General features: G+C 51.7%; 1 protein-coding gene across 2 annotated transcripts; it reads right to left on the bottom strand.

The window, feature by feature from the left end:
* Positions 1–1,044: 1,044 nt before the first annotated feature.
* On the bottom strand, positions 1,045–7,003 carry UBALD2 (UBA like domain containing 2). 2 transcript variants are annotated; one of them, XM_081575489.1, is made up of 3 exons: positions 6,597–7,003; positions 6,175–6,237; positions 1,045–2,170 (listed from the first exon to the last, which is right to left on the bottom strand). In XM_081575489.1, the coding sequence occupies exons 1-3, from the start codon at positions 6,714–6,716 to the stop codon at positions 1,850–1,852; spliced, it is 504 nt and encodes a 167-aa protein (XP_081431615.1). In that variant the 5' UTR covers positions 6,717–7,003; the 3' UTR covers positions 1,045–1,849. The 2 variants fall into 2 exon arrangements, with proteins under 2 accessions (XP_081431615.1, XP_081431614.1); XM_081575488.1 differs by having other exon boundaries at positions 1,045–2,167.
* Positions 7,004–22,790: the final 15,787 nt, after the last annotated feature.

Below are 22,790 nucleotides of genomic sequence, written 5' to 3'. Positions count from 1 at the left end.
AGTGAGGGTTGTGGGTGGCAGGAGTCCCACGGATCTCCGATCAGGAAACAAAACTGAAAGGACAAACCCAGCCTCAAGCACACGGTCACATGCAGAGCGGGCAGCCAAGGGCAGCTGCGTCCCCGGTCCTGCTCCACACCCATGGGGGGCTGCCCCGCAGCGACCCTGTGAAGACAGGAGGGCCCAGGAGTAGGGTGGCTGGCCGGCCAGGTGGGGCCCTTCCCAGGTGTCCCTGCACTTTGGGTCTGAACGTCCAGATCCTGCAGGCCTGATCGACAGCAAGGCCCGGGCTGCCAAGAGGGAGGGAACGTACCCACTCACACGTGCTGGAGGGGTCTGGGGGGGAAGGGGCTCGAGGAGTCGTCCCAAGTCCGGAGCCTGCCACCCAACTCCTGCATTCAGCCAGACGGGCTCCGCACCCACCTGGCCACCTGCATGGGAGTCTGAGGAAGGGCCCAACCAGGCCAGAACTGCCATCACCGCTTCATCTTTGCGCCTGGAGACTGAGCGGAAGGCGGGAAGGAGAAGAAGCCAGTCCCATTGGGGACCCACCCAGGCCTCTGGCTCCCTGATAGCCAAGGCTGACCTCTGGGACGGGGCCACACAACAGGCTGGTGGGACAGGGTGCCCCGAAGGAGCTTGGGGGCAGGAAGAGCAGAGACAGCGGAAAGATGCCTTGGGGGGGGGCCCAGGCTGAAGTGTGGGGCCACCATCGGCCCCCCGAGGCAGGCAGGCAGCTCCCCCCGAACCCCACCAACTGCAAAGACAAGGGCTCCAGAGCTAAGGCTCAGCCTGTGGTGGGCTGCGAGGTGGTGGCTAAGGGCCAAGAGGAGAGGATCACCATGACCAAGGCAGGACCCGTTCCTCCTCCCTACACCCACCCGATCCGACCCGTTCCATCAGCCCCCTTGTCAGAACACCCGACCCCCTCGCATGGTCGTGGGGCTGGTCCCCCGACCGCAGCGCAGCCAAGGGCCCCTCCCTGCTCCCCGCCCAAGGAGTGCGCTCTCCGTACCAAGGCAAATAAAGGCACCACAAACCAGGGAAGTTAGAAAAGTCTCTTTTAAGTTTTAAATTAAAATTTCACCCTGGTGAGATGATTTGATTTGGGAACTCCATCCAAAGGCAAGCCCTCCGCTCTGCTGTCCGCGGCCGGGCACACAGTGGGAGAGGCAGGGCAGCCTTGGGGTTGGGGGCCGGCCAGCAGGGCCCCCAGCCTCTGACCCTCACCGGCTCTCAAGTCCTACACGAGCCCTACACAGCTAGCCGGAGACAGGGGCGACACCAGGTGAGGCGACGCGGGCCGGAGAGCCGCTGACCGGTGGTGGGGAGCGGCCCCCACACCTTCCAGCCACCCAGCACCGCTAGGAGCCCCTCCCACAGCCACCACAGGGAATGGGGAGGCGGTGGTCCTTTGCCCGATTCCATAAGGTGTGACCTTTGAAAGGAGGCAGTGAGTAGATACCACGTGACTTCAGGGTCACGCCACCTGGCTCCCAAGCACCTGCCCCAGGACGGGGGTGGAGGAAGGGGTGCTGGCCCACCGGGTGGGTTCTCTGGCCCTTCCTCGCTGACCCAACACCCCACCGGCCGGCCCTGTTCTCACATACATTAGTTATTTTTATATATTCATATATATTATAGTTATATATTAAAAAGAGGGAAAAAAAAAAACTTGCCTGAAGATAAACTCCTGAAGGATCCAAGTGGCTCAGGCAGTTTACTATTCCCCCCACCCACAAAAATTCTCTTATAAAATCTTCCAGTGCGATCTTCAGGAAACCCACGCGCGCCCAGCTTCCCCCCGCCCCTGGACTGCCCCCCAGCTCCAGCCCAGCGCCATCCAGTCTCATCTCTGGCCGTCCATCGCCGCCATGGCTTTCTGCTGCGTGCTCCCCTGCTGTGCTCCGGGGGGCCACGTGGGCTGTGGGTGGTGGAGGTGGTGGAAGCTGTGGGCCGTGGGGGAGGAGGGCGGGATCCAGGCGGCCTGGTGGCTGGGAGGGGACGAGGCCCAGAAGGGGCTGAAGTTTGCAGGGGGTGAGCAGGCCACGGCGGTCATGGGGCCGTTGCTGTTCTGCAGGCCCTCGGAGGCGCGAAGCTTTGAGAACATGGCCAGCGCGTCAGGGAAGTTGGGCGGTGTGGCAGGTGTGTTGCTGGGGGTACACATCTGCTGGGAGAGAACACAGGGGTCTCGAGGGCTGCCCACGTGGGCCCCCCTCCCCAATCCCCAAGCCACAGTCCGAGGTCCTACAGAGCCTGCCTTCCCATGGGGCTCACCCAGGCCTCTCTTTTATTTCCCATTGTTCAGTCCAAAAAAGAAGTTTCAACAGCACAAAAGCATCCCTTGCACTGAACCAATAAAAACCAAAAACATGGGGACGGACTCCTACAATTTTCATCAAAACCAGAGTGTTTCTTTTTCAAAAAAATTATTTATTTATTTGGCTGTGCTGGGTCTTAGCTGCAGCAGGTGGGATCTAGTTCCCTGACCAGGGATCGAACCTAAGCCCCCTGCATTGGGAACAGAGTTTTAGCTACTGGACCAGGGAAGTCCCCAGAGAGTGTTTCTTGATGCTTGGGAATGACGTCCCAAGTGTCAGAAGCAAATGGTTAATTCCAGCCAGGAGCTAGGGTGTCAGATTAAAGCTGGGACAAGGGAGGAAGCCCAGGACACCACTGCTTATTGCCTCAGCCTGGGTGAAAAACCAGCTGGCTCCTCAATAACCTGCCCTCAGATGTCCCGGGTTGGTTAGTCAAGGGAAGCCAGCCAGATCTGGGGTCTCCCTCCAAAGCCAGCCCAGGAGAAGCTGTGCCTGCTCGGCGCTCCGGTCGGTTCCCCGGCAGCAGGGCTGGTGGGTGGGCCTCAGGGCCTCTGCCTCATCACCTCACTTCTCACAGGGGTACCAGGTCTTTCTGATTATTCTCTCTCTGCTAGAGATGACGAAACCGAGCCCCAGAGCTCAAATCACTTGACCAGAAACACACCATGGCAGGGACTTCCCTGGTGGGCCAGTGGTTAAGAATCTGCCTTCCAACACAGGGGACACAGGTTCAATCCCCGGTCAGGGAACTAAGATTGCACATGCCATGGGGCAACTAAACCCACCTGCCTCAACTAAGACCCGATGCAGCCAACTATTTAAAAGAAAACAAAGCACATCAAAGCAGGGCGCAAGCTGAGAAGCCGGAACCAGGGGACTCCCAGGTCTGCAGGCCCAAGCTCTTAACCTCTACCCAGCCCCTACTCATCTGCAATTAGTGAATCTAGCACAACTTCATGCCTGGGCTCCCCGAGGACAAAAACCAGGGATTTCAGTTTCTGGTGTCCCCGGCGTCTCGCCACAGGCTGCCCGACCAGAGGCTGCCAGTGTCTCGGCGAGTCCACTCAGCCCCTCTCAGCCCTGTTCCTGGGGGTAGCTGCAAACATGCCAACCTCTGCTGTCTTCTGCCACACAACCCTGAGCAGGGACTCCAGCCAGGAAGGGTAGGGGCTGGGCTGGTGTGCTGTAACTAGCAGCCTCCTTGCAAACACCAGGGATGGCAGCCCACCAACCCTCCACCCCCACCTCTGCCGACCCTGCCATGTGGGGAGCACAGAGGTGCCATCCTGGAGCACCTCGCAGGGGCCAGGGAGGAGGCAGCAGAGAACACAGCCTGCACAGAGCCTGTTGTGACCCCACAGCCGCTTCTCCCTTTCCCAGGAAGCCATGGGAGCCCTTCTTTGAATTTCTCCTAATTTTAGCAACACCGGCCCCTCCCCCAGGCACAGGGCTCAGGGAGCAAGATTTGAGGACTCTTCACCTTGCAGAGGGAGCTTACACAGCTCTGCAGTTAAAAACTCCAGCCCCCAAATGGGGACAGGCCCACGGGAGGGGGGGGCAACCCTCTGATTAACTAGGCTGGCCCCCCCATCAGCAGCTGGGGCTCCAATCCGTGTCCTCTCCGGGGAGGCCACAGGACCCAGGGCAGCAGGCCTGGCCCCACCCAGACCACTTCCCTCCTCCCTTCACTATTCCTCCACCACCACCCCCCTTCCAGGGCTGACTTCTCGGCAGCAGGAAACAATGAATGGGGGGTGGGGGCAGAAGCCAATTGCATCACAACATCGTGACCAACTTCCCCAGTTCAACAAGCCAGCGATCTGGAGCAGGCCTGTGCCCGCCTGCCTGTGTGAGCTCAGGCAATTTCCTTAACCTCTCTGGAGCTTCTCTCTGCTTCTATAAAACCAGGGGTTTGGACCGAGTCCTGTGAAAGTCCAACTCTGCTTCTAACAGCTACAGAGAGCGCTTCCCAGCTCTCAAGCACACCCAGAGTCCACTGCACCCTCCGAACGTCCTACTGTTTCCTAGCCAGTGTTTTTCTCCTCTTCCTGGCCCTTCCCAATCTAACTCGGGAGCCCATCCCCCCCTTATCTGGGAAGATGCCTCCAACTGTTTATGTCCAGTAGTCTAAGGGACAACTATTTTATCAGTTACTCATGGCCTGGGGCACTTCTGATATTTTTATGTAACATTTTCCTTTGATTTATTATCTCTTAAGAAATGACCAGCTCCAAGAGGGCAGGGATGGCATTCTCTCAGGTGCTGGTTAGGTCCTCAATACTCTGGTGCACTCTTGGGAGACAACAATCATACTGTCTGTTACAGAACTGGCAACAGACCTCGAGGGAAGCTTCAAAAGGATTACAAACCCTGGGGATCTGCAGGGAAAGAGCAACAGAACCTAAAAGGATCACCAGTCCCGGCTCTCACAGGCAAGCCTCCCTGTTGAAGGCAGCACAGAGCCGCTGAGCCGGAAGCCTGGGCCTTTTGAAATGACCAGTTGATGGAACAAGCCTCAAGGGCCCCTTTGAGAGGACATGGAGCCAGGACATTCCCAGGCTCACATGGCAGCTTCCCCTCAGTCAGGTGAGGGTGGAAGCCCCCCTGGAGATGAACCCCTCTTGGTTTTACCAAGAGCCTGGCCTCAATTGCCACAGTCTTGCGGCCAGCATAATTCTCATCATATTCCAATACAGTTTTGTTTTTTGATTTATACACAACACAGGCTATTCCAAGAGAAAAGCTGGTTAAAGGGGTCGAAACAGACCCCCCAACACCACTTGTCCTTTGTAACTAGATGAATACATGGCACCAAGAACAAGACACAGCAGAGGAACCCAGGGCAGCTTCTCCCAGCAAAGCGGCCATTCTCAGAAGGGAGCCGTGGGCAAGGACAGTGAGCGTGAGAAATGGCAAAAATACACTTCAGAAGCCACAACAGATCTGAAGGAGTGTGTTTTACAATCCCTAGCGTGGGGCCCTCCTTCCCCAGCAGGGCGAACCAGTAACTAGAGGGGGAAGAGGAGGCATTCAAACCTCTAAAGTGAAGGGATGTCCTGTGCCCAGTGGAGAGCAGGATACCTTATGGCCGGGAGGGCAAAGGCCCAGGCCTGGGGCGAGCTTGGAAATGAGAAGAAAGCAAATCCAGGCCTGAACCACTTCTGTTTCCTGTGCTTTATGTGTCTTCACCTACAGAGATTAAACGCATTCTTGGCTTATCGAGTCAAAAACCTGTAAGTCTTCCAGGCGGCTCAGGGTTAGGTCTTTTACCATGAACAGGAAAGAGGGGACAAAACGACCTGGGAAGAGCCCAGCTCCCAGGCTGGGGTGGATTTATCCCTTTCCTGTTCCCCGTAGAGCTGGGCTGTTTGGATGGTGGGGGGCGGGGGGGCTGCCACTCAACAGCAAGAAGTGGCGCTCCATAAACAGACACCCCCATGTCCCAGTCCCCTGGGGGGGTGCCTTCACTCCTGCCCTCCCTTTCCCCCTCCCGCTCCCCCGATGTCCAGTTATCCTCCGAGCCCCCTCCCCAGGCCTGCCTCCTGGCTACTCCTCCGGCCGCCCTCCTGGCCCCTGGCCTAGGAAGACCGCCGGGGCACAAGGCCCCAGGTCGAGCCATAGTGGCCCCGGAGGCCTGACCGCAAAGTTGGGCGAGCCGGCCGGCCCCGGGAGCCGCTCTTTCCTGGAAGACATTTTGGCTCTTTGTTTACAACGCGGCGCTCCCCGGCAACATGGCTGTCACCGCCGGCGCCTGACAGCGGCCCCCGGCCCGCGCGCTCGGCCGCCCCGGTGCGCTGCGCCCCCGGCCGCGGCGAGGCCGGCCCTCCCGCCCGCCGCGCCCGGCCACACTTACCATCTGGTGGTGGTGGTGGCCGTTGGGAATGTTGGTTTCTTGGAAAAACGTGCTCAGGGCGGTCTGCGGACAAACACAGCGGCAGGATGGCGGTTAACGGGGGTCGAAGGCAGGAAGCCCACCGGCCGGGACCCTCAGCGGTGTCCCTGGCGCTGCGCTCCCGGGCCTCCGGGCCTGACCCTTCGGCCCGCGTCGCTCGGAGGGGGCGTCCCCCCGGCCGCGCGAGGGTCCCAAGCGGCGGGGCCCCGCGCCCCGCGCCCCACGCGGGCGCGGATCGCCGGACAGGGCGATATAAATAGAGCTTCCCTGCCCCCTCCCCCTCCGCGGCGCGCGGCCGGGCGCCCCGGCCTGCACCCCGACCCCAGGGCCGGCGGCCAGCGAGCAGGGCCGCCCGGGAGCGCTGGCTCTCGGCCCGCACGCACCTCAAACTGCCAGTGGGCCGCCTGGAGCAGCTGCTTCGCCTGGTCGGCCGCGCAGCCCGCGGCCAACACGAACTGGTTGATCATGACCTGGTGCCGCAGCTCATCCATGTTGACCGACATGGCTCCGGCCGGCGCGCACTCCGGGCTCGGCGGCCGCGGGAGGCCGGCTGCCCTCCGCTCGCGCTCCCCGCCGCCGCCCGCCACCCGCGGCCTCCGGACCCTCGGCCGCCGCGCCGCCCGCCTGGCGAGTGTTGTTGTGCGACTCGCGCGGCCGGCCAACACCACAAACAACAGCGCGGGGCGGGGCCGCGTGTCCCAACGTTCGGGGGCCGAGAGCCGCCGCCGCTGATTGGCCCGCTCCGCTCGGCCGGCGCCCGGTTCCCGTGCGGACGTTCGATTCGAATCCTGCGGCCTGCGGGCCCGCACTGTTTCTCTTTTTGCCTGGCCGCGCCCATTGGCGGACGTCGGTGCCGTGAGGCTCCCCGGCATTGGCCAGACGCTATGTTTTGGCTCGTCCGGGCTTCTGATTGGCCCCGATCCGGCGTTTGGGGAGGAGCCGCGCCATCTGATTGGTCTCCCGTGAGTCTGTTTGAACTCAACTTGAAAACCTTGAGTGCCAGCTGATTGGCTGAGGCTCCTCTATTTGCTGTTGTAGTCTTGGTGGGTGGTGCGGCCAAGTTCATTCATTACTTCATTGAAGCTGAACATGCTCAGCTGGAAAAGCAAGACAGAGTGGCTTTGACTCACTTCCTCTGAAAGATGTGGTCATCTCGAGAAACACAGTGATCAAAATAGGAAACAGAGTCTTTGCAGCTGCTCAAGTCTCAAAATTCTTTATTTTTTTTAAACTTTCAAGCCGCTCTACTTTTTTTTTTTTGCTTTTTATTGAAGTGTAATGTACTCTCCTCATGCCTCCTTCCAGTCCAACCCACCCCAATAGCCCAACAGCCTTTCCCTATGTTTTTAGGCCAAAATCTTGGCTTTCTGAAGTTGTAAACTAATGTTAATGTACATTAAATATAATCTCAAGGGGAAAATGAGACTTTCTCAGACACTAATATTGAAAACTAAAAAAAAAAAAATGTTTTTCCCTAAATTGATTGACCTAACTGAAACTTTAATTTGTTTCTATACGGGTACTGGCTCTCAACTCTAGATATTTAAAAACAAAGTTTATTTATATACACTGAGCTTCCATCTTCTGAATTAGATTTAACCTTCAAGTTTTGTGCTTGGGAATTGTCAGGATGGGAAAAGAACTAGGAGTTTAAGCAGATTGAAGAAGGGCCAGAGAGTTTAGAAAGGTAAACATTGCTAGGAATTCACTGTGAGAATTTCTGTTTTTGAAAAACTTTGTAAGTTCTGGATCTAAAATACCAATCAAAGAGTACATTATAATTAATTAAGAGTCTTCAGAACAGGAGGCTAAAAGAAAGGAAGCCATGATTCTATTTTGACTTTGCCTGAAGTGGATTTAACTCTCCATCTAAGAAAACCTAACCATATTAAAAAAAAAAGAATATAAATAAGGAAAAAGTTACACCCAATGTTTATGTACTGATGAAAAACAGCTTCAGGCACTATAATGAGTTTGTTCCATTTAGTGAGTCCCTTTGTTTGTTTGTTTGTTTTGAAGGAGCAGGAGTCAGCTTTTTGCCTGCCCAGACCCATTTCTGTTGCCGTAATTGTACTTAGCTACCTCCAAGTTTGCATGGGCTGAGACCTGGAGTGTGGCTGAAGAGTCAAGTACAGCTTGCAACCATTCCCTTCCAGTAATTGCAAGGTGAAAACAAAAGTGAGCAGCCAGCAGTTGCCATTTGCCAAGGAGCCTGGGCCACAAGCAGCCTCAGAACAAGGAAGTACTGTCACTATGGGGCTCCAGTTTTCACAAGTACATACAGGTGTCCAGCATGCCAGGACCGTGAGTAGTAGGATCGAACTGGGGAGAGGTATTTCAGGCTGCAGGAACCCTTGTGTCTGTTTGCTTTTTTTTTTTTGACTATACCTTGCAGCTTGTGGGACCTTAGTTCCCCAACCAGGGATCAAACCTGTGCCCCTTGCAGTGGAAACTCAGAGTCTTAACCACTGGACCACCAGGGAAGTTCCAGGAGCCCTTTTGTTTTATTTTGTTTAGTAGCTAAGTTGTGTCTGACTCTTTGTGACCTCATGGACTGTAGCCCTCTAGGTTCTTCTGTCCATAGGATTTTCCAAGCTAGAATACTGGAGTGGGTTGCCATTTCCAGGAATACAAAGGTCCTGAAAACACCAAAACTGCCAAAGCTATTTTTTCTTGGGTATCAATGCAGTCTGTTCTGAAGCTTTCTTTAATGTTTACCATTTGCAGGGTACAGTTGTAGACACCCAGCAGAGGCATGGAAGACCAGGCCCCAAGCCATTCTGGCTATCTGCTGTGGGCATCAAGTCAACCTGGGCAGAGAAAGCAACAGAATTCTGCCTCTGATTTGTAGCTGTGAGTAGTGGAAATTCTTAATCAATACTTTGGCTTCTGAGAATCTCTTTGGCAATGAATAGGAGTAGGGCTGCCCCTTCTCAGGCTGGGAAACAGGAGTGTCCCCCTCCTGGGAGCACAGGGAAAATGAATGAGGTCATGTTTGTAGAGGGCTTTGAGCTGTTGGGATGAAAGCAGCTCCCCAAGTGCAAGGTGTTATTAACCTAAGGTATTATTATTTTCATCTGAGAGGACAATGTGCAGCAGGCAAAACAGAGCAATAAAAACATGCCCATTAACAACGAATAAAGCACAGTAGTAGCCTCGGAAGGAACAAAATCCTTGTTACATCAATGGTCTAGGCTACAGAAAGAGCCATGCTACAACAACTAAGAGAAACAGTCTTAGCCAGTATTTGCTCGGGGGTAGGGGAGGTGGGGCGGGGGTCTGGATAACAAAGATGTTGGGAATGCAAGTCATTGAGTTGGTGCAGACAGGCAACAATAAATAGCTGGATCGTCACAAACAGCTGCAATTAACCAAGCATTTCTGGTGAGCCAGGCATCTTTTGAAGAGTTTATTGTTGTTTAGTTGCTCAGTGGTGTCCGACTCTTCGCAACCCACCATATTTCTTGAACCATGGGATTTCCCAGGCAAGAATAGTGGAGTAAGTTGCCACTTCCTTCTCCAGGAGATCTTCCTGACCCAGGGATCAAACCCAAGTCCCCTGCATTGGCAGGCAGATTCTTTACTGCTGAGCCACCAGGGAAGTCTTTCAAAGAGTTTACTGTCTGTTAACTCATTTCAGTCCATGACAATCCAGAATTCCATTTCACAAGCCAGGCAATTAAGGCACAGAGGAGGGAAGGAGCTTACCTAAGGTCACAGTATTAAGTTCCGGAGTGAAGCATTGGCCAGTGTAGTTCCAGAACCTTGTGGTTAACCATTACACCACACTACCTTCCTTAATGCTGTAATGTCACCTCAGTGGGGCTCACAAAGAGCCATCAAGGGCACTGGGACTTGCACAGGGGTTGCTTGGAAAGGAATGAGCCCCAGATGAGGAAAAGGAGGCATCTGCTTTCTTGGGCAATCATGGGGGAGGAGTGGAGAACTGACATTCCCAGTCCATCTCTGATGCACATTCCATTCCTATTTCCTTCTTCTCCCTTACTATTTATTCTCTGACCCAAACAGATCCAACAAAACTGAGAGAAAGACTTCCTTGGCGGTCCAGTGGTTAAAACTCTACACTTCCAATGCAGTGGGGCGCGGGTTTGACCCCTGGTCAGAGAACTGAGATCCCACATGCTGTGTGAAACAGCAAAAAATTAAAAAAATAAACCAACAGCTGAGAGGGGGAACTTGAGGACTCTTGGTGTACAAGAACCACCATGTGCAATCTCCTTGCTGAAATTTTGTACACCTCTGAACATCTTCTATGGTTTGAAACTTCCAATAGGCTTTGAGGCTCAGAGAGGGTGAGGAACTTATTCAAACTCACTGCTTGATTTATGGTAGCACTAGGATTAGATCGCTCCTTTTCTTCCATTCCCTCCATCTTTCCTTCTTTCCTTCCTTCCCACCCTCCTCAAATTCTTATTTCTTGTTTCCCTACTGTTGCTTCAAGATACCGAGACAACAGGACAAGGTGACGGGGAGAAGCAGAAAGATGTTGAGAGGAGAAGAATCATGGGAGAGGATGTAGTGTCAGGTAAGGAGGTCGCATGCAGGCAAAGCTTGAGGGACAGCTGGGTTAGGCTAGAGGTTAGGCATGCCTTTCCTTTTATGGACTTCTAATGCAATTGCCACGGAGAAGGCAATGGCACCCCACTCCAGTGCTCTTGCCTGGAGAATCCCATGGACGGAGGGGCCTGGTGGGCTACAGTCCATGGGGTCGCGAAGAGTCGGACACAACTGAGCGACTTCACTTTCACTTTTCTCTTTCATGCACTGGAGAAGGAAATGGCAATCCACTCCAGTATTCTTGCCTGGAGAATCCCAGGGACGGTGGAGCCTGGTGGGCTGCGGTCTATGGGGTCGCACAGAGTCAGACACAACTGAAGCGACTTAGGAGCAGCAGCAGCAGCAGCGATGCAATTGCCAACTCTTGCTTGTCTAACACAACCTATTTTTTTTAACTTTTTTTTTTCTGTTGCGGTGAGTCTCAGTTGCTTCTCTCTAGCTACAGCCTGTGGGCTCTAGAGCACTCAGTAGTTGCAACAGAGGGGCTCAGTAGCCCTGTGGCATGTGGGGTCTTATTTCTTTGACCAGGGATCGAACCAGAGTCCCCTGCATCACAAGGCTATTTCTACTGTATGATGGTTAAGGTAAACTTGGCCACTTTTTTTTTCTAGTCTTTTTCCTTAAAGAAAGGGCTTCCCTGATGGCTCGGACGGCAAAGAATCTACTGCAATGCAGAAGACCCAGGTTTGACCCCTGGGTCGAGAAGATCTCCTGAAGAAGGAAATGGCAACCCACTCCAGTATTCTTGCCTAGAGAATTCCATGGACAGAGGAGCCTGGCGGGCTATAGTCCATGGAGTCGCAAAGAGTCGGACACAACTGAGTGACTAACTTTCCTTAATGGAGATGGGGGCTTGATGCAGTAGCACGTCTGCTCCAGGCAAATCCCAATCCTCCTCTGTGATCACTGAGATTTATGTCTGTTGAGAATGTTCTCTGAACCCAGCTCTGTGCTGTTCTTTATTTGGATTACATTTTTTAATACAACAACCCGGTGAGGTGGGGACTGTGCATATCTCCAATTGACAAAGAAGAAAAGTGGGGTCAGAGAGATAATAAGTGATCAAGTCACCAGTTAGCTCAGGGTGGAGCTGAGGTCTGAACCCAGGTCCACGTGTGTGCTCCCAGAGCTCATACTCTTATATCACAGGCTCCTTTCTAGCTCTGTCCACCCGCTGGAATCCACCTTCGGTGATACAAAAACTGGTCTGTATTGTTGGAAATAGTGGGAAGGTCAAAGCCAGACCTCAGGGATGAGTTCATACTGGTTTATACCAGATTACGTTTTCACTAGATGTCACATGTCCACAAGGGACAAAGGTCATACCACTCCCAGAACAGTTAATGGCATTTCCCAAAAGCAGCACTGATGGCCTGTACTCTGTGTCCTGTACCTGCCAGCCCTGTGATAAGCTGGCCCCACCTCTTGTTGCCAGGTGTGTCTTAGGGAAGGTAGGTCTCTGGCAACCCTTTGGAAGGGACAACATCAGAGGTGTGCCTTGGCCAGAGGGCAGGAGACAGCCTTCTTAGGAAAGTCTTCCTTCTCTGGGGTCCTCAATCGTCCTCTTGGCTTCAGGCACCAGCCTCTTTCTATGGGACAGAAATTGACGAGCCTAGCCCTGGGCCTCTCTAGCCCCACCCATGCTTCCAAAACACAGGAGGAGGCTGGTTGTTATGACCACCACTGACTTTAAGGTTTGAGACAGCCTTCCAACCTGGCACACCTTTTTTTTTTTTGAGAACTATATCATGCACTAAGTTTGTGTGTAACCTATGCACAGTTTGAAGCATAATGAACAATCACCCATGTACCCAGCATAGAACTCAAGACCACTACCTCTGAAAGCCATGACTCTCCTCAAATGCATATTCCTTCCCTCCCCAGACACATAATCCTCAAATTTGCATTAAGCATTCCCTTGTTTGCTTATTTTTTGTCATTTAATCCTATGTGTATGTATTTCCAGACAAAGGTGATTATGAGTCTAAGAGATTGATTCCAGTGCACAAATGAGTCACCTTTACCCGGGCCCAGTCCCTCTGTCCCCTAACTCTGCTGGGTGAGCTCAACAGAACCCCCTGAGCAATACAAATCCCTGGCTCTTTTTCGTGACCTCAGACAGAGATGGCTGATCCAAACTAGCAATCATAGGAGATAGTCCAAGAAAGTTCCTTGGAGGAGGGAAATCTAAGTTGGGAAGGACTTGGGTAGATAGAAAGGAGAATGAAGAGAATTTTGGTTTTGTTTTTCTTTGGCTGTGCTGGGTCTTTGTTGCGATGCGAGGGCTTTCTCTAGTTGGGCAACTCTTGAGTTGCAGGGCTCTAGGCGTGAGGGTTTCAGTAGTTGTAGCCCACAGGCCCAGTTGCCCCTTGGCATGTGAAATCTTCCCAGACCAGGGATCAAACCCCATGTCCACTGCACCAGCAGTGGATTCGTAACCATTGGACCACCAGGGAAGTCCAGAAAGGGACTTGAAGAGTTACCTTGAAAGCAAGTTCATAGCAAGACCCATCAGGGCTTCTGTTGGGAAACCCCAGCTTCTGCTGGGAAGTGGAGGGGGGAATGTTGGGCTTGGAGAGGCAAGGGTTGGAGTGGACCTGCGCTGGGCAGCGGGGGAGAATGGGGCTAAAGTATCACTTCCTTTATCCATGAAAAATGGCACATCCTTCCTCAAGTTGCTTCCAAGACTCCTCAAATTAGGTTAGGCTAAGCTATGCTGGGGTAACTACAATCCTTACTTGTCACCCATGTGAAGTTCGTTGTGTTTGGTGACTTTCAAGTAAAACTGACCTCTGGGCAGTGATATAACGATGATCCAGCCTATGGAAGCTTCCACTACAGCCCTCGGGCTGCCTCCTGTTTTTGTAAACAAAGTTTTATTGGAACACAGCTACACTTATTTGTTTATGATTCATCTATGAGTTGGAGAAGGAAATGGCAACCCACTCCAGTGTTCTTGCCTGGAGAATCCCAGGGATGGTGGAGTCTGGTGGGCTGCCGTCTATGGGGTCGCACAGAGTCGGACACGACTGAAGCGACTTAGCAGCAGCAGCATCTATGAGTACTTTTGAACTATAGTGGTTGCCGTATGAACAACAAAGCCTACGACGTTTCCTATCTGACCCTGTGCGCCAGCCAGAACTTGGCAATGAGAGGTCTGGAGTGTTGAGCACTGGCAAGTAAGCGCTTTAGCGCAGAAGCAATACACCTCTGCTCACGGGTCGTTGTCTGGAAGAATCACGTGGCTACTCCTAACTTCCAGGGAGCAGCAAAGTCGATCCACCACACACCCAGAAGTAGAGAATGAGGGACTGGTCAACACCAACAGTGTCTAAATAACCTCTGTGAGGCCCTTCCACAGGTACCAGGCTGTCAGGCAGTGAGGATGGACTTGTTTTCCCTTGCTTATCTGTAAATCCCAGAGTCATAGAGGGAATATAAATGGACCAGGGCTCAGCAAAATGGAGAGAAATATTGGAGAGGTCTGGAGTTTCCAATGAGATGCTACTTGAGGTTGCAGAAATTTTCAGAAACACAGGAACCAGGGTACATTGAGGGAGGAGATAAAAAAGGGAAAGCAAGTCCTGGAGGGGAAGTGTTTGTTTAAAATAAAGTCCTTGGTTGGTTTTGTTTTGTTTTGGTTTTTTCTTCAAGTTTGGTGGTAACAGGTACCTTCCTCCTTTGGAAACACAGGGCACCTTGGGGCAGATGATGGACATTCACTATTTCCTGACCCCGGAAGCTCACACCACGTAGATCACTCTCTGGACCAAGCAGGGTGCTGTTAATAAACACAGGGCAGCTTTCCACATAAAGAGGAAGGAAGTTTCTACTGAGAATGAGAACTCTGGGTTGTACACAACAGCATTGGGAAACTACCAGAACCCGCCTTTGTGATCAGCAATACCCATGTCCATCAAGCCCTGGATCTTGAGAGCAGCCAGAGGAAATCCTATGACCTGTCCTTGGGGAGCTGCCAGACCGGAGCCATCCTACTGACCAGGCTGTGCACAGAGCCCAGTCATCAAACAGGATTGTACAAGGAGTCAGGATTTCTGTCTAGACCTGAAGGCTCTTAAAGAGCACAGGCTTCACCAAAGTGTCTATAGGGGAGAAGTTTAAGGCCAAGAAAGACCTTCCATAGGAGGGGTGTCAAAGGGCTTGTTGAAAATGGTCCTAATTCAGATAAGGAGAAAAGGCAGAAGGAAGAGGGATGAGGAAGGTAGGTTAAACTTAGAGGGACTTCCCTGGTGGTCCAGTGGCTAAGACTCCGTGCTCCCAATACGGGGGTACAGGTTCAGTCCCTGGTCAGCAAACTGCATCTGACATGCTGTGACTAAAGATCCCACGTGCCGCAACTATGACCTGGCACCACCAAATCAATCAATAAATATTAAAAAGACACTTGGAGAGGCAAAGTGAAGGTGAGGTGGAGAGCAGTCCCCGTGTGTTGCCCTTTTTCACTGGTGGCCCTACAGAGAGAACTACTCTGCTGACCAGCAGGCCTGGCAAAGGGACTGATTTTCCTCATGGAGGCTGATAGGACCAGTAATCTGCAGGGAAGACCTGGGGCTTTAGGCTCAGGTGAACCTCAGGCAGGTTCCTGCTCCCTGCACCTGGTTGAGTGAGTTTCAGATTCCTCATCTGGGAAATGGGAACAATAACCATACGTATCGCTTCAGGGTTGTTTTGAAGATTAAATGAGATAACGCATTCAAAATTGCTTGGATGGAGTCATTGTTCAAAATCAATTATTCTTTGTAAGTATTGAGCAAGTCATTTATTGAATGACTCGCATACAGGAGACAGGCTTCCCAGGTGGCTCAGTAGTATAGAATCTGCCTGCCAATGCAGGAGAAGCAAGAGATTCGGGTTCAATCCTCAAGTCTGGAAGATACCTTTGGGTAGGAAATGGCAACCCACTCCAGTATTCTTGCCTAGAAAATTCCATGGATAGAGGAGCCTGGCGGGCTATAGTTCATGGGATCGCAGAGTCAGATACCACTGAGCACAAATGGACATATGGGAAACCATGCGCCCAGTCCTTCTGAGGGATTCGAAGAAATCTAAGACTGGGGGGCGTGCTGGCAAACTGGCTCTGGGGTGTAGGGGAAGCCCTGATTTGCAGCTTTTGGTGGTTTTTGTGGTTTAAATAGTTCCATTATGGCCAATTTCAAGCTACTGGCAGTTTAGCAACTGGCTGACAAAATTCCAAATACTCCGCTCTAGAGAGCAGGCCCCCAACCCAATGGGCTTTCTCTGTAGTTAGCAGATGACACACCAGTGAAAAGTTAGCAGTAGTGGCTGACAGATACACAGCCCAGTCCATAGGTGGCCAATCTAGAGGGCCTTTGAGGGCCCTGTTTTCGGGGTACAAGCAGGTTTTACTGAGATGCAGAGGGAGAAAAGGACTCAGGGATAAAATATCCATCTTGTGTAAGGTAATAGGGAGCTACTGAAGGTACACCGGCAAGAGTATATGATGATGATGGCTGCATATCAGTAAAGTTAAGCTGGGAGTGATTTTTAGAATGGATGAGAAGAGAGAGGATTGAGAGGCAGGAAAACCAGAGGGGAAGCTAATGAAATTGCTAGATCTGTTTTCATACACAGATTGCATCTTGGGCTAGGAAAGATAACAGTACACAACAAAGCAATATAATAAACATACACTTCGTGGAACATAATAGCGATCTGAGGCTTCCAGCAGTTTACCCTGAGAAGCACATTGGTGTGTAGCATCTCTGTTTATTATTCTGTCAGGCTCAACACACAATCTTTGAAGAACCCCTGATGAAGACAGTAGGTGTCGCTTAAATGAATAAGCAATTAGCTCAGGAGTAAATGTGTCTTGTAAATGAAGTCAGGCTTCCCAGGTGGCTTGGTGGTAAAGAAGCCACCTGCCAGATGTGGGTTCAATCCTGAGTTGAGAAGATCCCCTGGAGAAGGAAATGGCAGCCCACTCCAGTATTCTTACCTGGGAAACTCCATGGACAGAGGAGCCTGGTGGGCTACAATTCAGGGCGCTGCAAAGAGTCAGGCATGACTGAGCATACACACACACACACACACACACACACACACACAAAGTCATGGAACTGGTCAGTGATCAAACTTTAGCAAAGAGCTGACTCATTGGAAAAGACCCTGATGCTGGGAAAGATTGAGGGCAAAAGGAGAAGAGGGCGACAGAGGATGAGATGGTTGGATGGTATCACCAATTCAATGGACATGAGTTTGAGCAAACTCCAGGAGACAGTGAAGAACAGGGAAGCCTGGTGTGCTGCAGTTCATGAGGTCGCAAGGAGTCAGACATGACTTAGCAACTGAACAACAGCAACAGACTTTAGCAGGGAAGCACCCTGAATGTGTATGTGACACTTTTAACCTATTTGCTTAGACTCTGATCTAGCCCTCAGGGGTGATCCTCAACCCTCTTTTCTCATCTGCCCTTTGGTTTCCATGCCTGGGAGGAGATGAATGACCCATCTGACCTCAGCTCCAGTTTCAGGGGGATAGAGGGAGGGTGTAGGAAGGCTACAGCTCCCTGCTTGAGCTTGAGCTCAGTACTGGGTAACTTCCATGGGAGGGAGGTGTACCATGTGTTGGGACTGGCATCCCAACAGGTGAACATGTATTCACGCTGATTTGTCCTCTTCTACTGGCACTAGAAGGCAATCTACCCTGTAAATAAAGACACCAAACCAGCAATTCAGGTTTCCCACAGCGAGGCCCGGAGCACGGAGCCTGGGATCCCTGGTTTCTGAGCCAGGCAGCCACTGGCCTGACCTTGGGCAAGTCCCTCTCCTTCCCCAGGCTAGAGCTACGTCCAACCTGTCAGGTGAGGGGCGCTGGATTACATATCCGTCCAGCTTCTTCTAGACCTGATGCTCCAGCCAGCACTCGGTGTTGTCAAGAAACCCCGGGAGAAGGAAGAGAATTTGTTCTCAGTTTCTGCCTTTGATTTTCTAAGTAACCGCAGTTGAGCATAGAGGTGTGGAGGCTGTCAGCACGCTGCCTCTTCCACATTCTGGTTTCTCTGGCTAGCAGGAGACAGATGCTGGGCTTTTTGCCTGCCTGGAGTGTTTCCCCTGGAGGAGGCAGAGCGGGCAGTGGATCCAAAGTGGGCTGAAACGTTAGTGGCACCTCCTTTAGCACAGATTTCATCTCGTAGCATGTGCAGCCACAGATGGGGCTGAGCTCAAAACCAAAAGAAGGACAGGGAAGTGAAGGCAGAAGCGAATGTACCGAAACGTGCTTAAGGGCTTTGGTGTTTGACAGAAACAATCTGGGACTAAACTAAAGCAAAATAGAAGGAACTCTCCTGATTTCTTTAAATGAGTGCTTGAATGGGATTAATGTCCCAGGTCTCTCCTTTTTCCAAATGCCAGAGGCCCGGGGAAGCAGGGCTGGAGGCAAGGTGAGGCGCCTTGCAGGACACTGAGTGCCAACTTCAAGGTCACACCCCAGGCACCTCACTCTTCCCACCCAAGTCACACCGGGCAAGTGTAAACATTGTCTTTTCATTTCAATCTTAACTTGAAAAGTAGATTAAGAAGCTACAAACCCAACTGGAGTCTAAACAGTTGCCCTTTGTTAGAGGCACGCAGCTGAGCAGGAAATTAACAATGAGGAATTCACACTTGGCAAGGTGCAAAAATATGAAAGGCTAATGGCTGATTTCCTAGTGGGCAAGGCTATTTTCCTCAACAGAGAGCTTTAGGTTGTCGGAGGAACAGTTTGCTGGGTCCCAAAACATTTAGGATCAGACCCCTGTGTCCACATCAGCCTGGCGTGCCCATCTGGAGCAGGATGTGAAATTCTCTGCTTGTGGTTTTAGCTTGAATCCACTGAAGCCAAGGGCCAAGGACTGAGAGAGAGAGATGAGGGGCTGTGCGTTGAGATTGGGCCCCATGTTTGTTTGTTTTTTAATTTGATTGCTCTAGAACTTCATTTAGGCACACAGGATCTTCGATCTTCGTTGTGGCACAGGTTCGGGCGGGGGTGGTGGTAGTGGTGGTCTTTGCTTTAGTTGTTGCATGAGAACTCTTTAGTCATGGCAGGTGAGGTCTTAGCCCCCTGACCATGGAACCCGAGCCCCCTGCATTGGGAGCATGGAGTCTTAGCCACTGGTCCACCAGGGAAGTCCCTGGGGCCCATGTTTTGCATACTCAGGAGTGCCAGAGTTCTAACTTTCCTGTCGCCCAGCCCAGGCAGAAGGGTAAGGCAAACAGGCAAGAAGGAGCCTGTCGTAGCCCCTTCAGGTCCCTGAGGCTGCCCCCCAACACCCTGGCTCTGCTGCCTTGGGAACTCGGTGCTACCACTAGGACAGCATCTATCAGCTCTTCACCTGCAAGTTCTCTCTCTCCCTCCTGATACGGGCATCTGTGCGAATCTTTGAAATGAGTGGATGTGTCAAAAAAGGTGGAAAATGCACGACGGAGCTGAAACCAGGACAGCCAAAACGAACAAAATTAAAGGCTCAAGGGGACTAGATGACCTAGAAATTACTCATCCCTCTGTTCCCCTCCCCGCAGGCTTCTCCTTTCTCCCTTAGACCCGAGGTGGAGAAGAAGGGCTAGGACCTGATAAAAATACACGGGCTTGTTACCTCCCTGCCTTCCTTGGACGATTAGAGGAAACCCCCAAGACCCTTAAGCGCTGGCTTCTCTCCTAGGGTTCTCCCAAGGGCGGCATCCACGTTGGCTTGGAAATGGTTAGAATGCCTTGAGGCTATTTACACAAAGGATGTGTGGTATTTGCATGTAATTTCCCTATGCGATCTGCGCCATCTCTCCCCAGACCATTTGTTCAAGTTAAAAGTATTTTTATGACTCTCTTGATGGCTCTCACTTCTGGATTTTTCCTCTTGTCTGTGCCATCTTTTCCCTCAGGGCCTCTCCTTGGCCCACATCTCTGGCAAGGGGAGTCCGGAGGCACCAAGGAAGGACCTGGGAGGAATGCAGTGACGGCTCTTTCAAGGGTTTGCTTATCTCGCCTGCACCCTGAGCACCGGGGGAGGTTCTTTTTTCCAAAACGGTAACACTGTGTGATTGCATTGTAGTGATTGCATTGTAGACCATGGGACTCTAACCCAATTCACAGAAAATCTCTTTGATCTGAAATTTTCTCTGAACTACCCGCATCTCTTTCTCTTCTGCCTCCTGACCCTAGTCAGCCCGTTACCATTATCACTTCTTTTTTTTTTTTTCGGTTCTGCTGGGTCTTGGTTGCTTCAAGCACACTTTCTCTGATTGCGGTGAGCGGGGGCTACTCTCTAGTTGAGATGCTTGGGCTTCCATTGCAGTGGCTTCTCTTATTGTGGAACACAGGCTCTAGGTGTACAGGTTTCAGTAGCTGTGGCATATAGGCTCAGTAGTTGTGGCATGGGGGTGGACTTAGTTGTTCTGGGATCTGCCCAGACTAGGGATCAAATGCACCTCCTCTGCATTGGCAGGTGGATTCTTATTCACTGTACTACCAGGGAAGTCCCGATCACTTCTTCTTTTAAACTGAGTCTTGATTCACTAATGGCTTCTTTGTAATAGCCAGTAAGGATTGGAGGAAGAACAAAGTTATAGGCTTGGGAGTGTTATCCAAGATAGGGAACAGGGCTTCCCTGGTGGCTCAGTGGTAAAAAAAAAAAAAAAAAAAATCTGCCTGCCAATGCAGGAGACCCAGTTTCCATCCCTGATCCAGGAAGATCCCACATGCCTCAGAGCATCTAAGCCCACGCACCAGTTATTCAGCCTGTGTTCTAGAGCCGGGGAGCTGCAACCACTGAGCCCACATGCCCTAATGACTTCATTTTAGTCCACGTGCCCTAAAGCCTGTGCTCCACAGAAAGAGAAGCCACCGCACCTTGAGAGCCCATGCACTGCAGCAAGAGAGTAGCCCCTGCTTGCCGCCACTAGAAAAAAGCCCTATGCAGTAACGAAGACCCAGCACAAAAAGATAGGGAACAAACCCACTTCCCAAGATCAGAGGCTGAGATGGGAGAACAGATCCTTGCAAACAACAGGAACAGAGCTCCCTAATTGAGCTACATCCTGCCTGGTTCTGGCCGCAGATGTGGGTAAATCTGCTCAGGGATGGTGCCCCCTTTACCAATGGCCAAGGGCAGGAAGGACAAAGGCTTCTTTGATAATAAGATTATAAGGCATTTTACTCTGTGATGTCCTAAAGGCCTTCTGCTTTGAGGCCATACTGATTCTTCGTGACTTGTATTTTATCTTTACCCAGTAATTACAAGGTAGGCCCTGTGTGTGATGAAAAGGGTAGCTGGTAGTCATTGGTTCCCTTCCAAAGACACGTCTAAAAGCCTTCTAGTGGTGAGGGTCAAGGGCTGGAGGGAGGGCTCTGAACTCTGCCACGGAGCCCTGGTGCTTGGGAGAAGCTTCCATCTGCTGGCCTGGGCCACGGACTTTCCCGTTCCTCAGCATCAATCAAAAAAAAAAGACAAGTATGTGTTCCTGCCATCCTGGGGACCTTGAAGACAACCAAGGCAATTGGGTGACGGTATCTTTGTCACTAGGTCTGCAGCTGAGAAGAGGACAATTAAAAGTACAAAAGAGGAAACTCCCTGGCAGTCCAGTGGTTGGGAATCCGCCTTCCAGTGTTGGGAGACGCCGGGTTCGATCCCTCATCAGGGAACCAGGATCCTACGTGCCCACCAGTCAACTAAGCCCCCTCTAGGCAACTGCTGAGCCCGTGCACAGCACAATTGAGACTCCAGGCAGCCAAGTAAATAAACAAATGAATAAAAAACTAGTACAAAAGGTAATCAGGAAAGAGACTTTATGAAACAGCTTTTACAAATCTAATCAAGGGAACCCAAGGGCCCAAACAGTACACTGAACGTTGTTGAAACATTGCTGACATCGTGTTCTAGCAGTTGAAGTTTTTGCTAATCAGTCTATCCTCTCACCAGACCCACACAAAAAAGAAAAGGTTTAAAACACACATGTCTGTAATTAAGCTCAGGAGTGGCATCTTCTGTCTGTCCCAGTGACCCACTGTGGGTGTGTGTTCTCATTCAGAGAAGCCCTTCTCCACCTGTCACCCCGCCTTGACTCTCCTTGCTCTCAGGTCCCTCCAAAGTTTCCAAAAGGTGTGATCCGAGCTTGACTGTCTCGATCTACTCTGAGTTGAGGGTCTCCTAACTTCAGGGCTACATGAGCTGCAGAAGGGACCCATAAACAGAGAATGTGTATAGAATCCTGCTCTTTGAAAGGAGCTAAATGAGAGGGTTAGAAGTAGAAGTGGAAGCAGTGTCAGATTTTGTTTTCTTGGGCTCCAAAATCACTGCAGATGGTGACTGCAGCCATGAAATTAAGATGCTTGCTCCTTGGAAGGAAAGCTATGACTAACCCAGACAGTGTCTTAAGAAGCAGAGACATCACTTGGCAGACAAAGGTCCATCTAGACAAAGCTATGGTTTTTCCAATAGTCAGGTATGGATGTGATAGTTGGGCCATAAAGAAGGCTGAGCGCAGAAGAAATGATGCGTTCGCACTGTGGTGTTGAAGGCTCTTGAGAGTCCCTTGGACTGCAAGGAGATCAAACCAGTCAATCCCAAAGGAACTCAACCCTGAATATTCATTGGAAGGACTATTGCTAAAGCTTGAAGCTCCAATACTTTGGCCACCTGATGCGAAGAGCCGACTCATCAGAAAAGACCCTGGTCCTGGGAAAGATTGAAGGCAAAAGGAAGAGAGGGTGATAGAGAATGGGATGGTTGGATGGCATCACCAACTCAACGGACATGAGTCTGAGCAAACTCTGGGAGACAGTGGAGGACAGAGGAGCCCGGCGTGCTGCAGTCCATGGGGTCGGACACGACTTAAGAGACTGAGCACAACAAAGTGAGACGCCACTTGGAGGTGGCGACGTCTTCCGAGTGGGTCACCAGCACTGATCAATCTCCCCGACCCCGGGAAGTCCCTTTGAGGCTAAGGCGCTGGGGGTGGGCGGCTAGGGGCGCTCCTCTGCGGGTTTCT

Source organism: Giraffa tippelskirchi, chromosome 3 (genome assembly GCF_054371585.1).
Source record: "Giraffa tippelskirchi isolate mGirTip1 chromosome 3, T2T-mGirTip1v1.2.pri, whole genome shotgun sequence".
NCBI lineage: Eukaryota > Metazoa > Chordata > Mammalia > Artiodactyla > Giraffidae > Giraffa > Giraffa tippelskirchi.
The sequence above is the reverse complement of the archived record's forward strand: the minus strand, read 5'-3'. Positions and strand labels throughout refer to the sequence as shown.